Raw genomic sequence first — 22993 nt, 5'->3', positions numbered from 1 at the left:
CTTCATCATTTCAGACATCGTGGCTGCTTGGTTCATGATGTGGGTCAGTCTAAAGTGCGAGCATCTTGATGTACAAGTCATCTCATCTAACGATTAGTCTTGTGAGGTTGTCCCTTTTTTAGGAAACTAAAGTAATAACACAATATTGACTTAAAAGGTTTTAGGTTGACATTTTGGGAAAACTCATTTGTTTTCTTGCAGTTAGATGAAAACATTAATACCACTCACATTTGTACATTAAATACGGCACAACAACCAGGAGACCGTTAGCTTAGCGAGACAGGAAGCAGCGGGGACCAGCTAGCCTGGCTCCGTCTAACGGCGCCTACCAGCACCCGTGAAGCTCATAGGGAAACATGAAATATCTCTTTTGTTTAATTCAGACAAAATATGTGGTTTTAGATAACTTTTTGTAACCTTGGAGCGGAAGTAAGCTAGCTCTCTTTGCTTCCGGTCTTTAGCTAAGGTAAGCTAACGGTCTCGCTAACGATAAGCGATTGGTATCAAACTTCTCATCTAATGCTCGGCACTCCAGCCAGGGTTTTACCCCAAATGATGAAATATGGATGTTTCATGAATATTTTATGAAAATAATAACATCCAGCCAAGTAAAAACACCATAACCATGACTGCTATTCACCAACTAAACCCAAAGTCACTGGAGATCAAGAAAAGGCATTTGAAAGGAAAATTTGTAAGACTCCATATTAGATGAAATGACTTGTAATAGTGAACATCTTTTTTTGTGCAGATGTTGAATGATGCAAATGTTCTAATTAAACTTGTTATTCATACAGAGCTCTCACCCTGATTTGCCTCGCTACTGTGAGGAGGTCAACATGAGGTCCTCGTCTCTTTTTCTTCTGCGTCCACATTCTTAGAAACATAATGTTCACCCTCCACCCCACCCCACAATTTCCTGGGCTCACACCAGCTGAAAGCCACAAAGAAATAAAAATAAATGATGCTCAGATTGGGTCAAGCCAAAATCTCATTGCTGCAATCAGTCTGTGGTCTAAAAATCAACCTGGAAGCAGTTCTTCAGCAAGTGAGTCCTTCAAAGCCACACTGTGGCAAAACAGAAAACGCAGCTGACCCGTCAGCTCGGTCCAAAAGGAGGTTTGTTTTTTATAAACAAGTCGAGTGTACAGTACGGGAGAAGAGGGGAGGACTAAAAGAGTGGTAGGAAGATGGGACATGTAAAGCACTGCAAGGGAAGTAAGAAGGACAGAAAGGAAAGAGGTCTTTTCCTCGTTTTGGAAGAACATTCATCTATTACAGCTTTCACATCTCTGCAGGAGTTCAGGGCCAGTCGCTGTTTTTCATCCAAATTATTTCTAGACAATTTTGATTCATGACAGAAATAAGTGTCAATATTTGTATGTTTCTCTGACTTTAGTCGTGGTCTCCGGAGCAGCCAAATTTGGTGGCTGACCAATTCTGAACTCCTGTATGAAACACCGACAAGTCTAAACATCCAAACATTAGGATATCGTTAGTCTAAGGACAAAAATGTGCAAACGGCACACGAGGAAAACTGAACGGGGATTCTCAGTTCACATTCACAACCGTCCTGTTGGTCTGGGACCCATTGAGCCGCAGCATCTGTCGGGCTCCTCAGGGCTGACGGTTGCCGTACATCAGCGGTATGATGAAGGCGGAGATGTCATCCCCGGAGCCCAGGCGCTCATTGGTGATCCTCCAGCCTCGGTCTCTCAGTACACCACGCGCCCGCATCACCAGGTCTTGTGCTGCCATGGTATACCTGGACCACAGAGAACACAACATGAACTGTAATCCTCAGGATGTGAGGTTAAGTTAAGTATGTCAAGTCACTAGTTTGTCATTATACCGTCCCCACTGTATTAGTCTCATTTTGCCTCAAAGCACCATCTTTAGACTTCACAAGATGCAAAGTTATCGGACCTCCTCTGATTTTGTATTATTAAAATGCGTGAAAAAAAAAAAAAAAAAGAGCAACTGGTTGGTGACCGGAGGTGTAATTCATCCTTGAGAGGGAAACAGTGCCTGTTATATAAAACAGTTTAACAGTATATGATTAATGTATGTATAATGCAGATAGAGATACTCAACATTTACTTGAGAACTGAGAAGAACCAGTCTGCAGGTTTTACAGAATTAAAGCAGTAAACCTGTTATTAAATAGAAAGTCTCATAATCAGCTGCTCTGAAGTTAAGTTTTGTTTCTTTTCATTCGTTCATTCCGTTTCCCGTGTTATTTTTCACCTCGTCTTTCCTTTGAAAACCCTTTGTGTTTCCCGCCTGTGTGATTGCCCTGATTAGTTCCACCTGTGTCTCATCAGCCTCCTTTCTCTGTGGAAAAGACCTCCCTCCTTAAGGCCACTGAAGGCTTAAAACTGATTCTGGACCAACAGAAAGAGGAGCAGCAGACCAAAGAGACCTCCTGGAAGTCCGAGCTCAAAGAGCTTCAAGTCCAGCTCGAAGAGCTGAAAGCCCAGATTGAGAGCGCGCAGCGCAGGAAAAAGTGGTACAGACACTTGATTCCCTCCTGCCAAAGGCAATGCTGAGGGATCAAACAGACATTTGTTATTGTATATTTATGAGGATTAGTCTTAACCCCTAAGCTGTCAAACATCTGTTTGAGGGTTCAGACTCAATTCTACACTTGGAAGTGAAGTGATTTCACTTTTCAGGTGTAAAATTGGAACTATTCCTCATAAAAGATACAATAACAATGCAACCCCTCGCACAACCTACCTCTGATGGTAGGTTGTGCGAGGGGTTGCATTAGTTATTGTATTAGTGTTGTTATTTATGAATATAACCCCTAAGCAGCAGCTGTTTTATGGTTCAGACTCAATTTTACACTTGGAAGTGAAGTGATTTCACTTTACAGGTGTAAAATTGGAACTAGTCCTCATAAAACAATACCTAATGCAACCCCTTGCACAACCTACCAACCACCAGACACGCCCAACCACCCGAGGAGAGGTGATCTCTCTTCGGCCTTTTCAGAGTTTTCTCCCCATGTCCTAAAGTTCATGGGGAGTTTTTCACTCATTTCCATCTAAAGGGCTGGGCAACTGAAACACCTTCAGCAACACACACAAAATACTTTCTAAAAAAATTTAAATCATCGAAATTATTTCAACAAGTCGTTGAAAAAACTTAATTTTGTACTACTGTCAATTTCTTTTTTTATGTCTGATAAAACATGTTTAATGTATGAATTAAGGGCCAATCACTGATGAGTTCTCATTTGCATCCTACAGCCTGAAAATATACAATAATTCAATAAACACACCTGAACATTTCTTTCTGCAACATTTTGCTGGCTTGTCTAAAGTGACAAGAAGGTTCATTTAATGTCACAGCACCTTTCAAACACGGCTGCAATTCAAGGAAATGCTCATTAATATTAGAATGTGTGAGACGCTGCGAGGGCTTGAAATGCTGTAAATATGAAATATGAAATATGAATGAAATACTTTCTGCAACATATCATGACAACGTCAAAACATATTGTGAACGATTGTGGGTATTTATTTTATACTTTTCACTCCCTGATTTGAACGTCTTCCAGGCTCTTTCCTCACGAGATGATGAGAGGTCATTTCAAATAATCTTTTTACTCGTTTTTGTCAAAACACCTTCAATGACAAAAAGAAAAGGATTTAATGAAAAAATAAATCTCCTCTGATTTCATATGTTTTTATCTTTAATTCTTAATGTTGTTGTGTACATGTAATATTCCAGGCTGAACGCACATCTGCCGTCCTTTGTGTACCTTTTTCACGTCTCCATTCTTCCATTGGTAACTGCGAGTTGAACGTCACACGGCTATGAATTGTGGGTAATTCCCTTGAGCAGAGTCTGCCTCTAATGCTGACTTACGGGATGGGTTCATAAAAGACTCAAAATGTCTGCCAGAGACTCAAACACTCAAACTGGGACTGCCCTAACCCCTCACGGACTTTGTGGGAGCGCGCCTCAAAGTCTGTGAGTCCGTGAGGGTGGAGATTGGGATTTGGGACGTGCTTTGCGGATTTACTCCCTGTTACCCGCCCAACTGCTTTTGGACTTTTTACTTCAATTAATCTGCCTTTGTGTTCAGTTGAAGTTTCTCTGCATTGCTAACTGTGGACAAAAAAGATAGACAGACAAATCAAGAAATTAGGAGAGAAAAAAAAAGAAACGAACAGCAGACCTGTGTAGGTCATCAGGGTCACAGTTGGCCAGGAATGTTGTGACGGCTTCGGCTACTTCCTGGTTGGAGAGGACGTCCCAGAGGCCGTCGGTTCCCATTACCAGAACGTCGTCGGCCCCGTGCTCATACTGAATCAGGTTGTACACCTTCACCTGTGTGCCAAAACATGAAGAGTTCATTAAATAATTATTCACTAAACAATGTTATACCTAAGATTCCTTTAAGTGGCTTGCCAGATCAAGTACACTCAGCGAAGGGAGCTCAAGTTTCTCAGACATCCCGAAATCCATACTGACCTGGCCCTCGCGCTACCCAAACGCATGGCGTCTTTGACAAGTTAATGAATTCAGGGCAGTTCTCATTCACCGAGCACATCTAAAAAAAAAAAAAAAAACTACTTGAAAGACTCTGCTGAGGGGTGAACGAGAACGAAAGAGACGGAGACGCAGAGTGCCGAGAGGAGTTGAGTCTCCCACGTGAACCTGGCATGAACCTGGGTATTAATGAATTAAAGATCAAGCAGGGAGCTCTGGGAGGGGAAATGTAAAACTCTATAAGACAAACTGCAATACATCAGGAGATGAAAGAGCTTTGAAACCAGCGCCAGACAGTCAGACAGGTGAGCTTAAGTTCTCCCACAGCAGAGGAGGACCTTTTTCAGACAGACACAGCTGGGACCGGAGTGCAGGTATGACCGGGATAGACGCAGAGCGGGTCATGTGTTAGACCTGTCCTCTCATTCAGGACACACGTCTCGGATGAATGGTGCAAAGAAACATCTGCAACATCTGGCTCGGGTCGTTAAGAAGTTGGTTGGCTGACATTGTAACTGTACCAGCGGCATCAGAAGGAAACACAAACAGTCGGAGGGTAAATAGGTTTAAGGAGACGGATGCACAATTCCTCACATTTGGAAAGCCCAGCATGACAAACTGAAACACAGGCCATCTGCAAGAAAAGTTCATTATGTTCTGCCCAAGTGGGACTGGAAGCCCTTTTTTTTTGTACTTTCAACCTGCTGCTATAATCTATAACTGTTGGCGGTCAGATGGCGTTCTTATCGCTGCCTTTGTTGGCACACATTCTGTGTAACAACCACCTGTAGATCATTGGCATAGTGGAAACTGTTGGCAGGACAGTGTTGAGTCACGCGTATGTACATACGTACGTGTCAAAGAAAAAAAGAGAGGAAAATATATCACGGTGGCCAAGTCAGCGGATGTCTCCATGTATGAATTATATAGACAATAATTGTGTTTGTCCTAAGAACAGGTTGGTAGCCGTATAAACAAATCTAGCCTTTAATTAGGAAAATATTTTCCCCCTTACACTCTAGGAGTGAGTCACGTCTCCACGTTTAATGAATTATAAGGTAGATTATTGCTGCGTTTGTCCTCAGATCCTCTGCAACGTCGCATTGTTTCATGGTTCAATTAAGTGTCTTTTGAACTGTGTCGAAAAAGGGTTGAGGCACTTTTTTGTTCAGTGACTCCATTCCAGCGTCTGTATTACATTTTGTATTCAACCTTTATTGATCCAGGATAGTCCCGCAGTGATTTTCAAATCCCTTTTCCAAGTTGGTCCTGCCAGACGTTTGATTTCAGGTGGCCTTTCAGCCCACTTTTAAGTCATCAACGACTGGATTTGTGTCGGGAGGCTATTTGCAGACTTCGCTCTCACCTCAGGGCAACAGGAGAGGAACGGTTTGATGTAGATGTTGGAGTCATGGACTTTGAGGTCATGGTCACCGAGCCCACGGGTCACACCGATGGTGGCCAACACTCGTGCCTGTAAAACATAGACTGGTTTAGTTAAGCTTTCTCACACCTCCAAAAAAAATATTTTTACAATGCATTTCTGACAGAAAATCCGCTGTCTGCTGTTAACCATTAATAATGTATGGATGTTCCCATATTGACTGACAGATGGCAGGTGTTCCACCCCGTCGGCTCCCAGTCAGACTCTACTAAAACATGTGGGCGGCTCCCAGTACAGTGTGTCGCAATACACCTTTGAATTTTGGTGTATTGCATTTAAACATGTTGGGTGGCGCTTTAAACAAACATCACTACATGTGACTTTGTTCAGAGGTATGTGAAGTGTTGTAAGCACGCGGAAACTCACCGTTTCTTTCTCTCTCTACTCCTTCAGATTTCTACAACAATCAAATTCCACTCTTATCTCTGTGTGAAAACTCGATTTTGTCAACAGCTATTCATCAGGCAACACTGGCGCTGTGGTCGACGGATGCCGTATCCCTTCAGTTTTGTCTCTCTTTGCATCAAACCGAATTGATTGAAATAATGAAACAAACCGACGTGACTGGAAATTCAAAGCGTTTTGTGCAATTTATTTGGTGGATTGCTTCCATTTTGGGTCTTTTTCCTCTCCTTCTCATCCCCCGGCAGTCCCAGTGGGGATTAACTTCACTTCTCAGAGACGACTGTCATCTCCCGAGTGGTGTGTGTCTGTCTGACTGTGTGTGTGTGCGTATGTTAGATGTAGCTACCGGAGTGAAACAGATGGACTGTCTCCTCTCTCTTCTGTTGAGGGTGTACATTGACAGACACACACACACACACACAGTGTGGTGCTCGAACATCAGAGACCGAGTGTTCGCCCACTCTCTGGGTGGCTAGCAGGCATGCAGTGTGTGTGTGTGTGTCAGATTGACAATGTTAGCGAGTGATTTTCTCTGCAGTTCTGAATTCCACAGTAGATGTACAGAACTTGGAGTCGACACACCCACACTTACCTTTTTCCCTTCCCCATATATTAGTGGGAATTTGAGATCTTCATCCCCAATGGTCTTGTACGCCCTGTGTTTGAAGAAAGAGTAGAAAAGCAGAACAAGACCGAGAATGAATCTTTCCTTTCTTCCCGTCGGACACATTCACACTCAAGAGGTACATAATGGAGTGAGTGAGAAGAGTAACAGCCTCTCCCTCGGGTGTATCATTATCCACCAGATGTAACGAATTTCAGAGTGACGAATGCTTTGTAGTCAAGATGTCTCACATCTTTCAGTCAAAATTGGTGCGGCAGGTGCCAGGATATCCTGACTTCTAGTCCCTAGTATGGGACAAGCTCCAAACAATACACGTCCCATTACCGTGAAGTCATCATGAGGGTTATTTGTAGATTTATTAGAAATGATATAAACTGTTGGCACAGGCAGAGTGAGGCCCATCCAGATGAATGAACTGATCTTGATGGGGCAATCTGGTAGTGTAAACTTTTTTTCAGTCAGTTTTGCATTAAACTAAATGTTAATTTCCTTTTTTCCCCACTATTTGTTCTTGTTAAATTTCTTAAACATGTACTGTAGGTAGGAAAACCAAGCCGCCACCATCCCTATGGTTGGGTTTTCATTCTGTGTCCCTCTCGAGAGCAATAACAAGTTTTTTCACTGCTGAAAAATTTAGCGAGAGAAAGCGAGGGGGAGGGGGGGGATCTCCAACTCCACGAGCAAACGACACGAAAACGAGTTGACAAGTGCACGAACGGAGGCAGGCGATGTGAAAACGCACTTATAAAAATGGAGCTTTGATGTCAGCCTGAAAGACTCCACGGCTGATGCTGATGTACTTAAACTAGCTAGATTAGACTCGGTGTCACCAGTTCAGCGGGGAATATCAACAGCTTCAAACGGATTTGCATCTGACCGGGGTCGGCTCCGGCTCTCTCGGCCCGTCCGTCTGTCTCAGAAGCGAGACGAGTACTTCTCAGTCCCAAATGCAGCAATCTGTCTGGTCTGTCTGCCTCTGTGTTGGAAGTGTGCTCTTCAAGCCGAACACCTCTGGTTGAACAGTGAGTCACGCACTGCTCTAATTTATCTGAGTGAGTTACACACGTTTAGTTCTTCATCATGAATGCCACCATTTTGCGGTTCCCAGCTGCTCAAATGTGGGGTTGTTGTTGCTGCTTTTTCTCTGTTTTGTATCTTTAACATCCGTGAGGTTTAGCAAATTCAAGCCATCACCTCGGGCTGATGGAACCTGAACGCTGCCTTGCTCAGGGGCATCTCAGAAGTGGCTGCTAAGCCCCTGTAGCCAAAAGTAGAATACATATACATCTCTTAGCTTTCTCAAATCCTACAAAATGATTCTCCCGCTGCCTTGGTTCATGTTGAAAATGTCCCAGCTCTACTGTGATGGCCCCTCTGTTTGGTGTCTGTGCTTTCTATCTCCAGGGCAGACCTGATTGGGGAGTAATCAGTGACATTGGACACACCTGGGCCTGGTGTGCCCCGGTCTTTGGGTGGCCTCTCATCACACACCTTCTTTTTTTTTTTTTTTTACACCCATGTCTTTACATCCATTAGTTTGACTCAACTTTTTTTTTTTTTTGGGGTGATAAATCCCTCTATTTGTTCAGTATACCCCGGTCTTGGTCTCAGTTTTAGATGCAGGCCGTGACAACACCCCAGTCTGTCCGAGATATGAGCAAAAAGACTCCAAACTACTTCCTCGCTCGGGTGTGTGAAGGGAAACATAGCAGTGTGTGCATAGTGGCACATCCTGGCTGGCACATTTCTGCTCCTGTTGAAATATACATCACATCACACACAGTGCTGTATGTGGCTCTATGCACCAGTGAGTCAGTGTGTGTGTGTGTGAGAGAGAGAGAGAGAGAGCAGCAGTAAAAGCACATCTCGTTACCGGCTTCCTCTGAAGCCCCGGTCACACAGCATGGTGCCTGGCTAGCACCACAGAACACTGCACAAACAGGGGCCATCCATCTCTGCTGTATCGTTATATCACATCAAGTCAGGCTGCTCCCTCATTAGCTCTCTGCTGGGCTCTTCAGCTCTGGCTGCATAGAAGGGTGTGAGCAGCAGAAAAGGAGGGTAAGGCGAGTGAGAGAGGCTGAGATTCAGATCAGCCTCTTGGAATATTTGTCCCGATTATCGTTTAAGGTGGATGCAGCTGGGGGGGACGTCCGTATCGTAACTCGAGCGCTTTGAAATCACAGGGAGGCAGGCCGCTCGCTTTGAGGACGCAGGTGTCTGCCATCTTGACGTGCTTCGTCTGCTCAGTGAGAAAGGCGTGTAAGGCACATAATGAATAAAAAGACTTACCATCCATTCATGGTGAAATCTCTGTAGAGCATCCTCTTGCCCACTTCCTTCCTCTGAATTCTCCGGGGAAACTCCAGGTGCGTGAACTCATTTCCTAACAGGTGGGGCTGCATGAAACCCTGGAGGACACAACGATGGTCTTCAAGTCAGTCAAGCAGCGAAATAAATGTGCGCGGATCAAACGATGACAGTCATCTTCCACCGCACCAAAATAAACTACTTAACGGAGACACTGTTTGTAAATGACCACACAGACCTGCTGCAATTTATTATTATTTACTTGACATACATGCTGGCAGATAATGCTGATAATATCAGACAAGCCATTGTAAATAGTCTAGATATATAGTACCGTACGTAGATATCTGTGCAGGCAATATTGGCCGCAGTAAGATGTTTTGGCAGTGAGCTTTCCTTTTCTTCCAACTAACGAGAGAGTTTCTCCCAACATCCTCATTGAGATTGATTCATGAAATCAAAAAGGAACCGTGGATGCGTCACGGCTTACTGCCACGGACGATGAAAAAGGTCAATCACGGGCAGCGATTCTCAGCTGCGCTCACACTGGTCGATATCCCCTGTCGCACGGCTCTCTAGGAAACGGATGAACTTCAGCTGCCGTGCTGATTGTGTTCCTTGTTGTGTGAACACACGGTGTGAGACTGTAGACAACAATAGAGACGCCCAAGGCCCGGAAATGGGGCAGCATTTTTGCACTTCCGGTTCCCTTGACTCAAAGTCAATGGGTTCTTTCATGTATTTAAAAGAAAGGCGGCTAAATGAAACGACAGAGGTTGTTTGGGTTGTTGGGCAAAGTCAAATTAGAAATTGGAAGTTTACTGGCGTGATTGGTTTGTAGTCCAACGTTATGGCGATTGCGTTCACGCTTCAAAATCCACAGACGTGGATCAGCTGTGTTCATTTGTGAAGATTATCTTCCTGAACAAAACGTGTGAGTATCGAAAATGTTTATATATATATATATATAAATATATATATATATATATATATATATATATATATATATGTTATTTTCTGCAATAATCCAGAATCCAATGGAAAAATCCCATTGGCTTTTTGTACCTCAATATATTTGTCAAGCTTCAGATGGAAGCTGTGTTCACACCAAAACAGTTGCGAAATATTCGCGCGTCCAGATTACATGTTAAGTCAATGCACAGCCGCGTTAGGTTGCGAAAATGCAAATTTTTCGCCGGGCGTCGCGATAGAAGCGAAACGGCGTCGCAACGCCGCTTTTTCGCTGGCGTTCAAATATTTTAACTCCAGCGAATAATTCGCATGACGCGGAGTTGCGAAAGCCAATCAGCGTTGAGAAGCTCCGCCCGGCATCACCGCCGTTACTGAATGAAGCTGCTGGCCCGCTGAAGGAGCGCTGGAAACGGCTTCATTATTCAGACACTCGTCCTGGAAGAGTCGGAGCTGTGTGCGACTACGGATAATATTATGAACCCAGACACGGGGCGGTTGATGTCCCGACGTGTGTGGGACTTCCTCAACAAGTATAAAGCAGAACTAGAGGTTATTTCAATGCTGAATGGCGGAAATAGTAAATGCTTTCAAGACACAGAGATAAGCCCCGCCCCCTTTCCCCAGCGATGGTTGCGAAAAAACGGATTAACCACACAGAGCGAATTTTTCACCTGCGGCGCGATATAGGCGAAGTGGCGTTGCGAAAATTCGCAACTGTTTTGGTGTGAACACGGCATAAGCGTCGTACAGCAGACACATACACACTCTTTATGGCACGCCGTTTTCTTACCAGGAACTGGAGTCGCTGTCGTTCTGATTCCGGCGTGAACTCTGTCGACATGGGAACGATCTCATTGTTTCTAATGATGATAGCCCTGCAGGCACAGACAATGTTGGAGAGGTGATGTAACAGCAAGAGATTCACTTAGAACGAACATATTTTGGAATGTGGAAATGAGCATGGAGGGTGTAGCATGTGTGCTGTAGAGGCGCAACAGCAAAAAGAATGTGAGCTGTGAAGAAGGGAAAGACAGAGGACACATGGAGCAGCATTTATAGCATTGAAGGCCAAGATTAAGCGGATCAGCTGACCACATTCTTGTGTCAGCCAATTTCCCTGCTGAGGTTGGCCATGAGAGCATCCAAAACATGTTTTTGGGCCCCTGTACTCTGGATCACTGCCTGATTCACAGGCTCTTTCCTTTTAGTGGACAGAAGATGAGCATACACACCTGCTGTCGCCTGCATTCCCAATGTATAGTTTTCCGAGCAGGTAAACCACAGTGAGAGCCGCACATCCTCCCGTGATGTTAAAGACTTGCTTCTCCCTCTCAATCTGAGCATCCTGGGAAAAAAGACAGACACGGTTGTCAATCTTTAATGAAGATTCACTTAAGAAGCACAATAGGAAAAAAAAGAGTTTTAAAAGCCTCTCACATCCAACCACACAGTCAAATAAAACCCACACTGTATGCAGCCCACACAGGAAGAGGGAAGGTTTAAATGCATGCTCTCTGCCTTTGTCTATTTAATAAACGTTCATAAATACGACGGCATTGGAGACAAATAACTAGGAACAGACACTGAGCAAGAACTCTGAGAAAATCTGATCAACTTTTTTTTTTAGAAAGACACAGGATGTGTAGGCATCGCTGCAGACTATTGATCGCTTCAACCTGAACCTCTTGTTGACCGCGTGTCAGTAAACAAGAAGTGGTCGCGCATGAATAATGTAGGCGATGTTATGGGAGAGGGTTTATGTAGCGCCTTAGCATGTCAAGGTTCAAGAGGCTTTATACTGATCATACATGCCCCCCACCCCTATATTTAATAATGCTTATTAACTTGCGTTTTTGGTTCAGTTTGTTTGAGGTTTTTTTGCATTCCAATCTTGCAGAAACCCTGCAGACAGAACTCTCTTATTTTCCCCTGAAGGTTGCTATGAAGGCTACAGCTTTCAATGCCGCAGTGAAAATCTCCCACAAAGGATGTCAAATCAAACGTAGGAGAGCTTCTTTTCTTCATCTCGCAGACAGGGAGGTGGTGGGTTGATCGGAGAGGAGCTTTCACAGTGATCTTTTTAATCTGGGTACCCCAGGGTCCAGCTGGAACAGCGTGCACTGTTTTCCATTGCCATCTAGTGGTAATACTGCATAGACCTTGGCTTCTCCGGATATGTGTCGCCGCAAAGCAATTTAAAAGAAACAGTGAAGGAAAATAACAAAGAAACACACGACCGAAGGCTGTAAAAGAATCTCTTTTGTAGAATAAAAAAAAGAAGGGTTGATTGCTGCGATTTCTTCCGTAATTAGGAATTTCACCGGAAAAAATACCTTGTGAAAAATTACATATTTAGTCAGATGCCGCCCTTGAACTGCAGAAATCCGCAGTGCGTATCTGAGTGGCGTTTAGCCGGGAGCCATCATTTCATAAGCCAGCTCTCTGAGGCCAGATGTCTAAATAAACTAAATGGAGACGCTAAAGGCTGCGGTGGGGAAACTATTTTTGTGAGCATCTCTGTAAACTGTGTGTGTTGGTGAACATCTGTGCCTTTCTGGCCTTGTGGTATGACTGCATTTCAAGATATTTTATTATTTTATATATTAGTTTTAACAGTTTTTTCCCCTAAGACAAGTCTGGATGCACTTCATCTTAATTTTATATTATCTTCTATTGTAAATGTAATTTATTTTCTCCTATTTTTTTTTTGCACTGTGTGTTTATTGTTTAATGTTATGCACCACCTGCCAAGACAAATTCCTTGTACGTGAAAACATACATGGCAATAAATGGTTCTGATTCCGATCAAATGTATATTTAGTAACCAAATGAACTACTAAATAAATGAGCTATTTACTTACATCAGCTACAGAGAAACACATTTCTGCTTATGAATGCATGTTTGGAGTCAACTTTCCATGATCTTTATAATATTTAATGATTGTCTTGAATAACTGACTCATTGTTTGGTCTGTAAAATGTCAGAAAGCTGCTTCCAAGAGACAAATCCAAATATCTTGTTTGAGTTAAAACTCAATGATATTCAACTGAAACCAAGACATATCTACATTTGAGCAGCTGGAACTATTGAATTGTTTTTGACTATTGGTCCTTTTTTTTTAATTACTTGAGATTAAAATCAAAATTGATACGCAAAATTGATGCGTATCAATTTGCAGTCGTACTCCATTAACTTACCAATAATTTCAGCTCTAAATTTGTGCAGATTTACAGATAAATCCCCAAACATGCAATATATCAAACTGTCAGAGCAGCCTGAATAACTTAAAGGAATACTTGGTTGGGGGACTTAAGAGACCACATATCCTGAACTTTAGTCCCCAGAATGGGTTAAAAACACTGGATCCTACATTTACCATATGCAACTTTAACAATAAGAGCACTTTCATTAGACCCTCCTTGTCGGATTTATAACTTTTGGAAGCTCCATTCAGAGTTATAGAAGACGTTACACAACTGCTTTTCTCAGGCTACATAGACCAGGGGTGGGCAAACTTTTGGGCTCAGGGGCCACATTGAATAAAAAAATTTGACAGACGGGCCGGGCCAGTACCAGATGGATGGAGAGTGTTTGTGTGAACCTGTCACGGGAGGACAATGTTGCGGACCCAAATGCAGACCATATGAGAGTATGAGTATCTGGTAAAACAGATTATTGGAGCCAAAGGGAAGGTGGGGAGCCTGTGGTCCGCCACAGGGGGTGCTGGGCGGTGGGAGACCCGTGGCTCTACACTGGACGACGGCGAGGCCGGCAGGGGGCGGTGTGAGAATATAACGTAAATGACTCAGCTTTTTTGTTCAACTCGCTGGTTAAATAAAAAAAAATATTTTGCTGACTCTTTAAATTGGCAAGTGTTGTGTGTCGCTCTAGTCCAGCAGAACACGGCAGGCAGCGGTCCGCACGGCGCGTACAAACTGCTGGAACGCCTCTCTGTTCCCGACTTGATTTTCCCAAAGCACGATGACCACAACAGACCAGCGTTGATGTTTCTTTATGCTTATTTATTGCACAGCGCTCTTTTAGGCTTTTCGTGTGTGTGTTCTTTTGCAGCAGAGCCGTGTGCGCAGCAGAAGGCATTACAGCGGTCTTTCTGCTGCAGCAGAACACACACACGAAAAGCCTAAGAGCGCTGTGAGACACCAGATTCTGCAAGAAAATAATGAAAAATGTTCTGCAATCTCACCGTGCGCTATAGGCCATATAAAACTATGAGCACCAAATCCGAGAATGTTGAGTAGTGACGCATGACAGAGTGGCTCCCTGGGCTGATCAGAAAGTCATCACGACCTAGCATCAGACTCTCACCATCTCTTTGAAGCCGTTCTACTCCTATCACCAGACTCTCACCATCTTTAAAGGCCTTCTCTATGGCTCCTATCACCAGACTCTCACCATCTTTAAAGGCCTTCTCTATGGCTCCTATCACCAGACTCTCACCATCTTTAAAGGCCTTCTCTATGGCTCCTATCACCAGACTCTCACCATCTTTAAAGGCCTTCTCTATGGCTCCTATCAGCAGACTCTCACCATCTTTAAAGGCCTTCTCTATGGCTCCTATCAGCAGACTCTCACCATCTCTTTAAAGGCGTTCTCTATGGCTCCTATCACCAGACTCTCGTGCTGGATCTTCTTCTCGGTAAAGAAGCGAGGTTGAGGCGGGGTGTTGCACGGGGAACTTGGCGCGCCTGCGGACCCGCGCAGGGAAGCGGCCCGGGTCAGGGCTCTGTGAGGGCCCGGGGTGTTCCCCTGGAGGTAGGGGTTGCTGTCGGGCTCCTCACCCAGGACCGTCGGGGGCAAGGAGGCTAGGTTGCGTAGGATCTCGATGACGGCCTGGAGCTGGCAGGCGATGTGGTGCTGCAGAAGGCGGGAGGCGACAACTGCTGCACCTGAGCCGGCGTGGCCGTCGAACAAGGCCCAGTAGTGGAACACCAGTCCTTCACTGTCCTGCAGACACATTTACAAAATATGTATACTCATTTTATATCAAGTAACAGAGCAAACTAACAGCTGAATTAAATAGAATCACATTCAAGATACGATACAAATGATTAAAAACATATTCTTGCTCATAGATGGATATCTTTACACACACTAATTACTATCCCACCTACACTTTAATTACCAGATCAGAGTTTCCATGAAGAGACTCTATCTGTAAGGATTCAGAATTCAAATTTACCGGTGCGGTTTCAGCTAAAGAGCAACTTTTAAAACAATTAAAAAAACAATGCTTTACATATGCAGTGTGCCACATAAATCCTTAGTCTAGACTAGTTTATATTTAGCATTTGACTCCAACTTGGTTTGGTTGAGCTGCTTTTTTATGTATTTAAAAGGGGCAGGATATTCAGAACAATGGGTTCTCACTGGAAAATCTGTGTAATTCAGGCAGGACCAGCTCAAACGTGAGGCAAAAAATACGTAAAGAATGCAACATTTTCCTCTCGCTGTTATCTCAAACAAGCTGGCGGTCCTTGGCAATACATTCATTATGTGCTGATAGATGAATCAACGTAAGTATGGAAGCAGATTTCTTGAATACTAAAAATTTTGTAAATATTATGACGCATGTACGCAAAAATCCTCCTCCATCTCATCACCCCATACTCAGGCTGTAGAAACGTGATTTGAAGAAATAAATAAACTGACATTTGAAAAATACAAAATAAAAAGCTCAATGACTAATGCCGCTGGGTGACTTGAAGTACGTGTGAGTCATCTCCACGAGGACAAATCCAGGAGAAAACATCCTGACTCATGCTGTCCCACAGTGTTTGGAAACTGCAGAGGTCAAACCACCTCATCCCTTCATTTCTCTCAGTGGGCAGACACAGCACAAGGCCCGCCCTCACACCTCCGTCATGCCTGTGCCGTCACACACACTCTGCTTGGTGTTACCTGACCTTGAATACACAATCTGTCAAACAAAGTTCTGTTGTTTTTTTCTTCCGTACATGATGATGATGCCTTGATGAAAAGAGAGCACCAAAGTTCTGACAGTTCATCCTGATGGGAACATGTGACTGGAAATTGAATATCAAGCAGTTTCAGATGTCACCTTTGGTTTTAGGAAATCACTATTTTCTGATATTTCATTGACAAAGTGATAAACGACCAATGGATTAATTAACATACGAACCTGAAGATTATTCAATGATTTAAATGATAGTTAGTTGCAGAACATAGACACATCCTTCGAGACGCATCGTGCCACAAATAAACGGGAAGAATAGCACATACACAGCTCCAAGTGCTTTCTGCGTGCGTTGTGTTGCTGTGCTGTACATCCATTGTGCACATGCTGACGCGTTCCATGCATTTGTGTCTCCTTACCTCTCCCAGCATGCTGTGCTCCACACGGAGCCCCAGGCCCTCTCCGTTGGGCAGCGAGGTGCGCCTCTTGGCTGTGGGAGTCTTGCTTGGCGTGGAGGGAGGGCAGTAGCTCATCGGCCTCCTCCTCGCCACGACCACCTCGCAGCAGGCCTGGTCCTCGTTCAGTGCACTCTTCCCCGCATTAATCACTCTGGAAACAAAAGGCATGATATAAACCGGTTGACTCATCTTTTATAGGCTTTGATTGTTTGTCGGACATGGGGAGGTCCTAATATCAAAATCATACAAATCATACAATTTTGCTGCGAGCAACAGATTGCCCAGTCTGACGGCTGTGGTCTGGAACAAGCGGTTGAATAAAAGCTGAACATCAGAGGCTTTTTTTTGTTGTTGGATGAAACAGGGCCGTGGTCTTTCATGGTTATTACTCACTGCTCACTGCAGGATCACAGCAATTAGTCAGAGCCGCAGCCCAAGGTTTCTATCTGTGCGCCCGGCGAAGCAGCTGGCTTTGTGCGTTTCATGTTCCTGATGAAGATCAAACGGGAGAGCTTGTTTGTGGTCCCCTCTCTGCCGGGAGTGTCCTGATGCATCAGGACACTCGCTTCGGGGAGAATTAGAAGTCTTTGTTTTGTGTGTGTCTATACGTCCAAGCTCAAAGCTGTGTGTGTGTGTATGTGTTGCCTTATTCATCTTTATATGTCCCTTATTTAACTAGGCAGACAACAGAGAGGGACAAAATCCACACTACTGTTTGAGGACGGCCACACAATAACTGTGCGGTTTGTATAGAAATGATATGACAACATTTTTTTTTACGTACTGCTTTGCTTCTTTTTTTGTGTTGTGGTCACAAACAGCACAAGAAGTTTGCAAAAAATACACATATGAGCAACGCTGAGGCGAGGATTTTGAATATAACTGTTCAATGATATATATTTGTTGTCATTTTAAAAGTTACATTCAAACTAAACATAGAATATGCTGGTTAAAAGACTTCTACAAACTGCCAGTAATACAATTTGGTGGAGAAATACTGTTTATATTTCAATTCATTATTTTTCAAAAATAATGATGCTGCACTTTGTGTTCACTGCTGACACACGAAGATGGCTGGCCTCCTTTAAGCATGCGACTCCTCCCGGTTACTACACCCTCCAAATCCCAGAGAGATAAACTTGATTGTCTGCAATGTTATCTACGGCTCCGACTGTGAAAGTCATGGCATATTGTACATGTAATCCTGCAATTTCCCCACTGCGGGACTAATAAAGGATTATCTTATCTTATCTTATTATTTACATTGCAGTGATACTTCAACGAATATACTCCAGTTTGTACTTGCAACAGTAATGGAGTCCCCCAAAATATTCTGGGGGTGAAAATAAACGCCTAAACTAAAACACACTTGCCGAATAATGAGCCAATAGCTGCAGTAATGGGAGCTGTATGTACCAATACATGGTGAGCAAATAAAGATTGTGGAGGCAGCTCCAGTGAGGCTGGCGAGTCAGACAGACGTCTCTGGAGGGTGTTGTGAATGTGTGTGCGAGTCGAGAAATTGGCATGCCTATTTATAGACTCAGACTTTGGATGTTTTCTGCTACTAGGCGGCATCAAACGTGTGGTTCTTTGCCTCAAATGCTTCTTCACCTCAGATGGAAAGAGACAGATAGGGACTAGAAGCGGTGAAACAAGCACAGCGATGTTTCGCAAAAGTGACCTTTTATGCATGTATTCCTACGTGTATATATTTCTATATTTGGCTTTTGCTGTTTCATTGCCACATTATTTTATGTTTTTCTACATGCTTGCTTTGCTAAATATTTTTTTTAATTTGAGAGAGAGACAAAGGGAGAGAGATAGAGTTATTGTCTTTGAAAGTCTTGTCGAGCTCCATTTGCACTGCAGATGAGGCAGTGGTTAAATGGGAGGATACCAAATCAATAAAGGCTTTTGTGTTTGGAATCTGGTTCAAGTGAAGCCATTTTGCTTTAGTGGACTGCAGAGAAAATCCAATAACCAGGGAGCCCTTTTTAAAATGTGTACAGAAATATTGTATCAAACAGCCGATTTCACAGGAAGACAATATTTGGTCTCCATTCAGACTGTCAACATGTTCCACTGGAACACTGTTAATTAGTCACTGCTGAGGTTGCACAAACAGTGGAAATATTACAACACTACATCAGATTTTTTTAACTGTGCTATCAAGTCCCACGAAGCACAATGTGTTCACAGTTCAACTGCATGCTACGTCTTGTGGCATTGAGGGAGCGACCGAGCTAAAACGGGCCCTGCTTTGGTTATAAAGTGCCATTCACCATGCATGCATGGTATGAAAGCCATCATGTCCAGAGGGCTGGTCTTCACCATGATTACGCAGCTCTGCTTTCAAACCTAATATGTTTTTCCACTGCACCCTCGAATATGCCCTCTGAGTTATGGCGGCCATAAAACACTCTGACGCATCGACCGCTTTGGAGCTCATGATGGACAAGTCCGGGAAGTCTTTGTCTGCTTCATCGAATCTGCTGTCAACAATCACAGTAATGTGATGACCTGTGTGTGTGTGTGTGTGTGTGTCCTGCTGGTTTTACTTGAAAAAAGACACGTTTATATGAACTTTTGAACCCTACAAATTATTTGTAAAACAGTCCTCATCCTTCAGGACTACAATGTGTTTAATGGGTCCAATCAATAGTGGATCATTCTGTGGTACTCTATTTCATGGTAAGAGCAGCTGATGCCAGTGTGTGTGTGTGTGTGTGTGTGTGTGTGTGTGTGTGTGTGTGTGTGTGTGTGTGTGTAATTGAAAGTGCCCTTGTATCTAATTCATCCTCATTTCACCATTTGCAGGAAGACTGATCTTTTTTATTTTTTTATTTCTCTGCCAATCAAGTTTCATTCAGAACAATTAGCTTTCCTCCCATTAGGAACAAAACCTAATTTCCCCCTCCATTGTCAGACATTTGATGCCCTCTTTGTTTCTCTACCCTCTGCAACAGATTCTGGGCCGAGATAATTATTTGGCGAGGCACAATTGTTCATATAGCTTTGCCTTTGTTTAACTCAGAACATCAAAGGAACAAAAACAGCGAAAGAGCTATGAGTAAAATGCATGAAACAGTCTTTCAAAAAGTCTAAATTTAGTACATTTTCTTGAGGGTATTGGTCATGATTGCACCACCTGAATATCAGAGATAAGAAAACACAATGGCAAAATGGGAGAGTTTTCAATATGAAGTTGTGATGGGACTGTGAGGAGAACTATGCAGTCCATTATTGAATGGTGGAAAATGTACACTAAAAATGTGTTTGTATATTTCAAATAGTATGTGCAATCTATACCATTATAAAGGGAAAAGGCTTTCAGGATATGGACAAACCAAAGTGTTTCACAAACTTAACAGGGCATGCTATATGTACAGTTTACATGAAAGGTTTTTGTTTCTTAAAAAGGTAAAAAAAGAAAAAGAAAAAAAAAACTCTTTATATACTAACTAATATATACTCTCTCTCTCTTTACACTCCTATGCACAGCACTTCAGCATATGGAGAAATCCAACTTGTAGAGGTGAGAGCCAAAATGGCTGCTGTAATGACAACACAGACGGCTTTAATTACAGATGAATGCCGGTACGAGCTGAACTCATTAACGACACCGGTCCCAAAGAGACACTCACGTCTGCTCTGAGTATCAGTGAGTGTGTCAGTGTGTGTGTGTGTGTGTGTGTTAAAGAGAGAGGGAAAGAAAAAGAAAGGAAGACGTGACCAAAGACCCGGTTAGCAAACACTTTCAGTATTATTCTATTGTAATCCAGTGGGAGAAAAGAGAAGGAGGGACCCGATATAAAACAATCAATGTCTGTGTGGGACAAACTGTACAAGATTCAGAATGGGAGCAAACTTTTTTTTTTGTAGCACAAAAACTGTTGAAGAACTGCTCGAAAGAAAAGCCGTTATAAATTCACAGATAGGCCTCTAAGGACATTTAACATTAAGTCACACCCTGTTCTTATCTTTATCTACTCTTTTTTCATGCAGGAGCAAAAGTGATAACTATTGATTAATTAGCAATTCCTCTCATTTGTCCTTCGGTCATCACTCAAGATTCTGTGTATCTTTCTGTGAAACATTAACCACAGTCATTACTGGTATCAGGGTGGGGAGGCAGATTGTCATGTCGGAATTAATTTATTGTGATATGTATTAACCGAGGGTGGAAACGACAGCTGCTCAAGCACGCTTCAATTCTGTTGAAACGCATTCTTGTTTCCTCAATAATGAGAAAATTGGCATGCTGCAAACCATTATGTCAGTGGGAGCTGGCTCAACTTGTGGCAGCTGCAGCCAGCTGTGGCACTTCCTGTTGCAAGTTCAGCTGCCACAACATGCCACAGCAGCTGCCACAGACAGTGCTAACAGTTGAGCTTTAACAGGAAGTGCCACAGCTAGCTGCCGCTGCCACAATTTGAGCTCGCTCTTCCTCCAGTATGTCGGGCCCGTTGTTCTCTGGCTCACTTTTACTTTTGGACGCTGTTAGCTAACAGCTAGTTAGCATAACTACCATACACCCACTGCGTGGCTCAATGTTATTTTTTTCTGACGATACATCTTGGCCGACTGCTAACAGCTAACGAAACACACTGTACTTCGCTGCTGCTAAACGGGCAGACAGCTTTGTAAGTTTAATTTTGTTTTTTTATTTGGCGCGTCGTATACGACGACTTCGAGCCTGCATTCATTGCTGCTCGTTTGGCGTCTCGATGGAGTGCGTTCTACGACGCCTTACAGACCGTTTTGGGTCTAGACAGGGTTGGTTGGTTGGTTGGTTGGTTGGATGGATGGATAGATGGATGGATGGATGGATGGATATTAATCCCCAAGGGGAAATTTGTTGTCGTAGTAGCCAGTTATGGGTTGAATTTATTAACTCACACAATACGACTCGCAACACTTATCATTAAGTCAACAGAGGGAACAGTTGTAGTAAACACGTAGTAATGAGGGGAGTCAACTTGTAATTCATCCATGTACCGGAGTTGGCCATTAATTAACCACCCTCACACTGATATGGTGACACGCCATTGTTCCAATAACAAACTAAAGAGCCAAATGCATGTTCTCATGGAACAATATCCTGGGTCCACTGCTTTCATATCAGATTATAAGGAGAAATATGACATGATTACTACTAGTACACTGATGGTTTTGCACTATACTTCAGTGTGTGGATTCTGACAGGGCAGCAATGGCAAGCATACCAAAGTGCATTAGGATATAGTGTATCTAGAGCCTATTAACGAGCCATCCCACACACCCAGACAGTATACAGCTGGCCTGTAAATAGAGCACCATGTAGACAGACACTAATACCCAGATGCTGCTGGTACAGAAGTGGATGCCTCATCCTCTTGCACGTGAAAACCAGCTTGGCTCTCAGAGTGGATGAATGCCTTTATCCACAACACGCACGTTTAAAGTGCAAACAACGCCTGGAGAGCAAAAGGTTAGGTGTTGGGTGGTTTCAAAACAATGCATCAGATGCACGTGGTGTCCCAACAGGTGCAGGTCTGCTTCCATGGTGCTGAGCATGTGTTTGTCTAGTGGTGAAAGAAAACTGTTGTGACGGATACCTGGCAAGCACTTCGGCCTCCACAAGACTGCACGCACATGCTTTATATTAAATTCCTTCGTGTTGGTGACACTTTATCAGCAGATTTAAGAGCAGCTGCCGCCAGGTTACTTACTCTGCGTATCCGGTGGCCCACGGTAATCTCCTCGTTTCCTTCAGGATGAGGATGGGCCGGGCTATGTGGTCCGCGGAACACTCGATCTCATCCGGGGACATGCCAAGGAACTCGGGTCTCATATATGGGAATTTCATCGGCAGATCGGAGCCAGCGTGGCCCCCTCCGCCGGAGCCGCCCCCGGTCATGATTCCACCCATGAACCCGGCCACTGCGGACTTGACCCGGGTGAGCATGTTGGTGGCGCGGCGCGGAGGCGCGTCCGTCGGCCGGTGCGCGGCGCCGCGGCTCCCTTTCCCCGGATTCCCCCCCAGCTCGGCCGTGCTGGTCGACGGCAGCCTCGATGGAGAACAAGAGGCGGAGGAGGAGGAAGAGGAGGAGGAGGACCTCAGACGGTTAAAGCTTCATTCATCCAGAGCGGAGACTACAGCCGCAGCCGGAGGAGAGGATGACGAGAGCCGCTACGATGCGTGAGGGGAAGCCCTGCACACCCGTGGAGAGTCATTGATAACAGCTCGGCCGTCGTGAACGCGGAAATACACTGAAGATTAACGGGTCATGTGATGCAACCACACTGCAAAAAAATGTTAATTTGGTCTCCCCGTTTTTACCAAGCCCACTAATAT

The 22993-nt window shown here is 43.9% G+C and overlaps 1 protein-coding gene across 1 annotated transcript; it reads right to left on the bottom strand.

Annotated features, from left to right (window-relative positions):
• Positions 1-1617: 1617 nt before the first annotated feature.
• On the bottom strand, positions 1618-22603 carry LOC306752160 (protein phosphatase 1H-like; the record flags this gene model as incomplete). The annotated part of the gene is made up of 10 exons (XM_079235874.1): positions 1618-1765; positions 4190-4341; positions 5870-5977; positions 6945-7008; positions 9270-9388; positions 11050-11134; positions 11492-11604; positions 14854-15225; positions 16615-16804; positions 22368-22603. The coding sequence occupies 10 exons, from the start codon at positions 22601-22603 to the stop codon at positions 1618-1620; spliced, it is 1587 nt and encodes a 528-aa protein (XP_079092000.1).
• Between the last annotated feature and the right edge of the window lie 390 nt (positions 22604-22993).

Source organism: Taurulus bubalis (assembly GCF_910589615.1).
Source record: "Taurulus bubalis genome assembly, chromosome: 20".
Lineage (NCBI taxonomy): Eukaryota > Metazoa > Chordata > Actinopteri > Perciformes > Cottidae > Taurulus > Taurulus bubalis.
The sequence above is the reverse complement of the archived record's forward strand: the minus strand, read 5'-3'. Positions and strand labels throughout refer to the sequence as shown.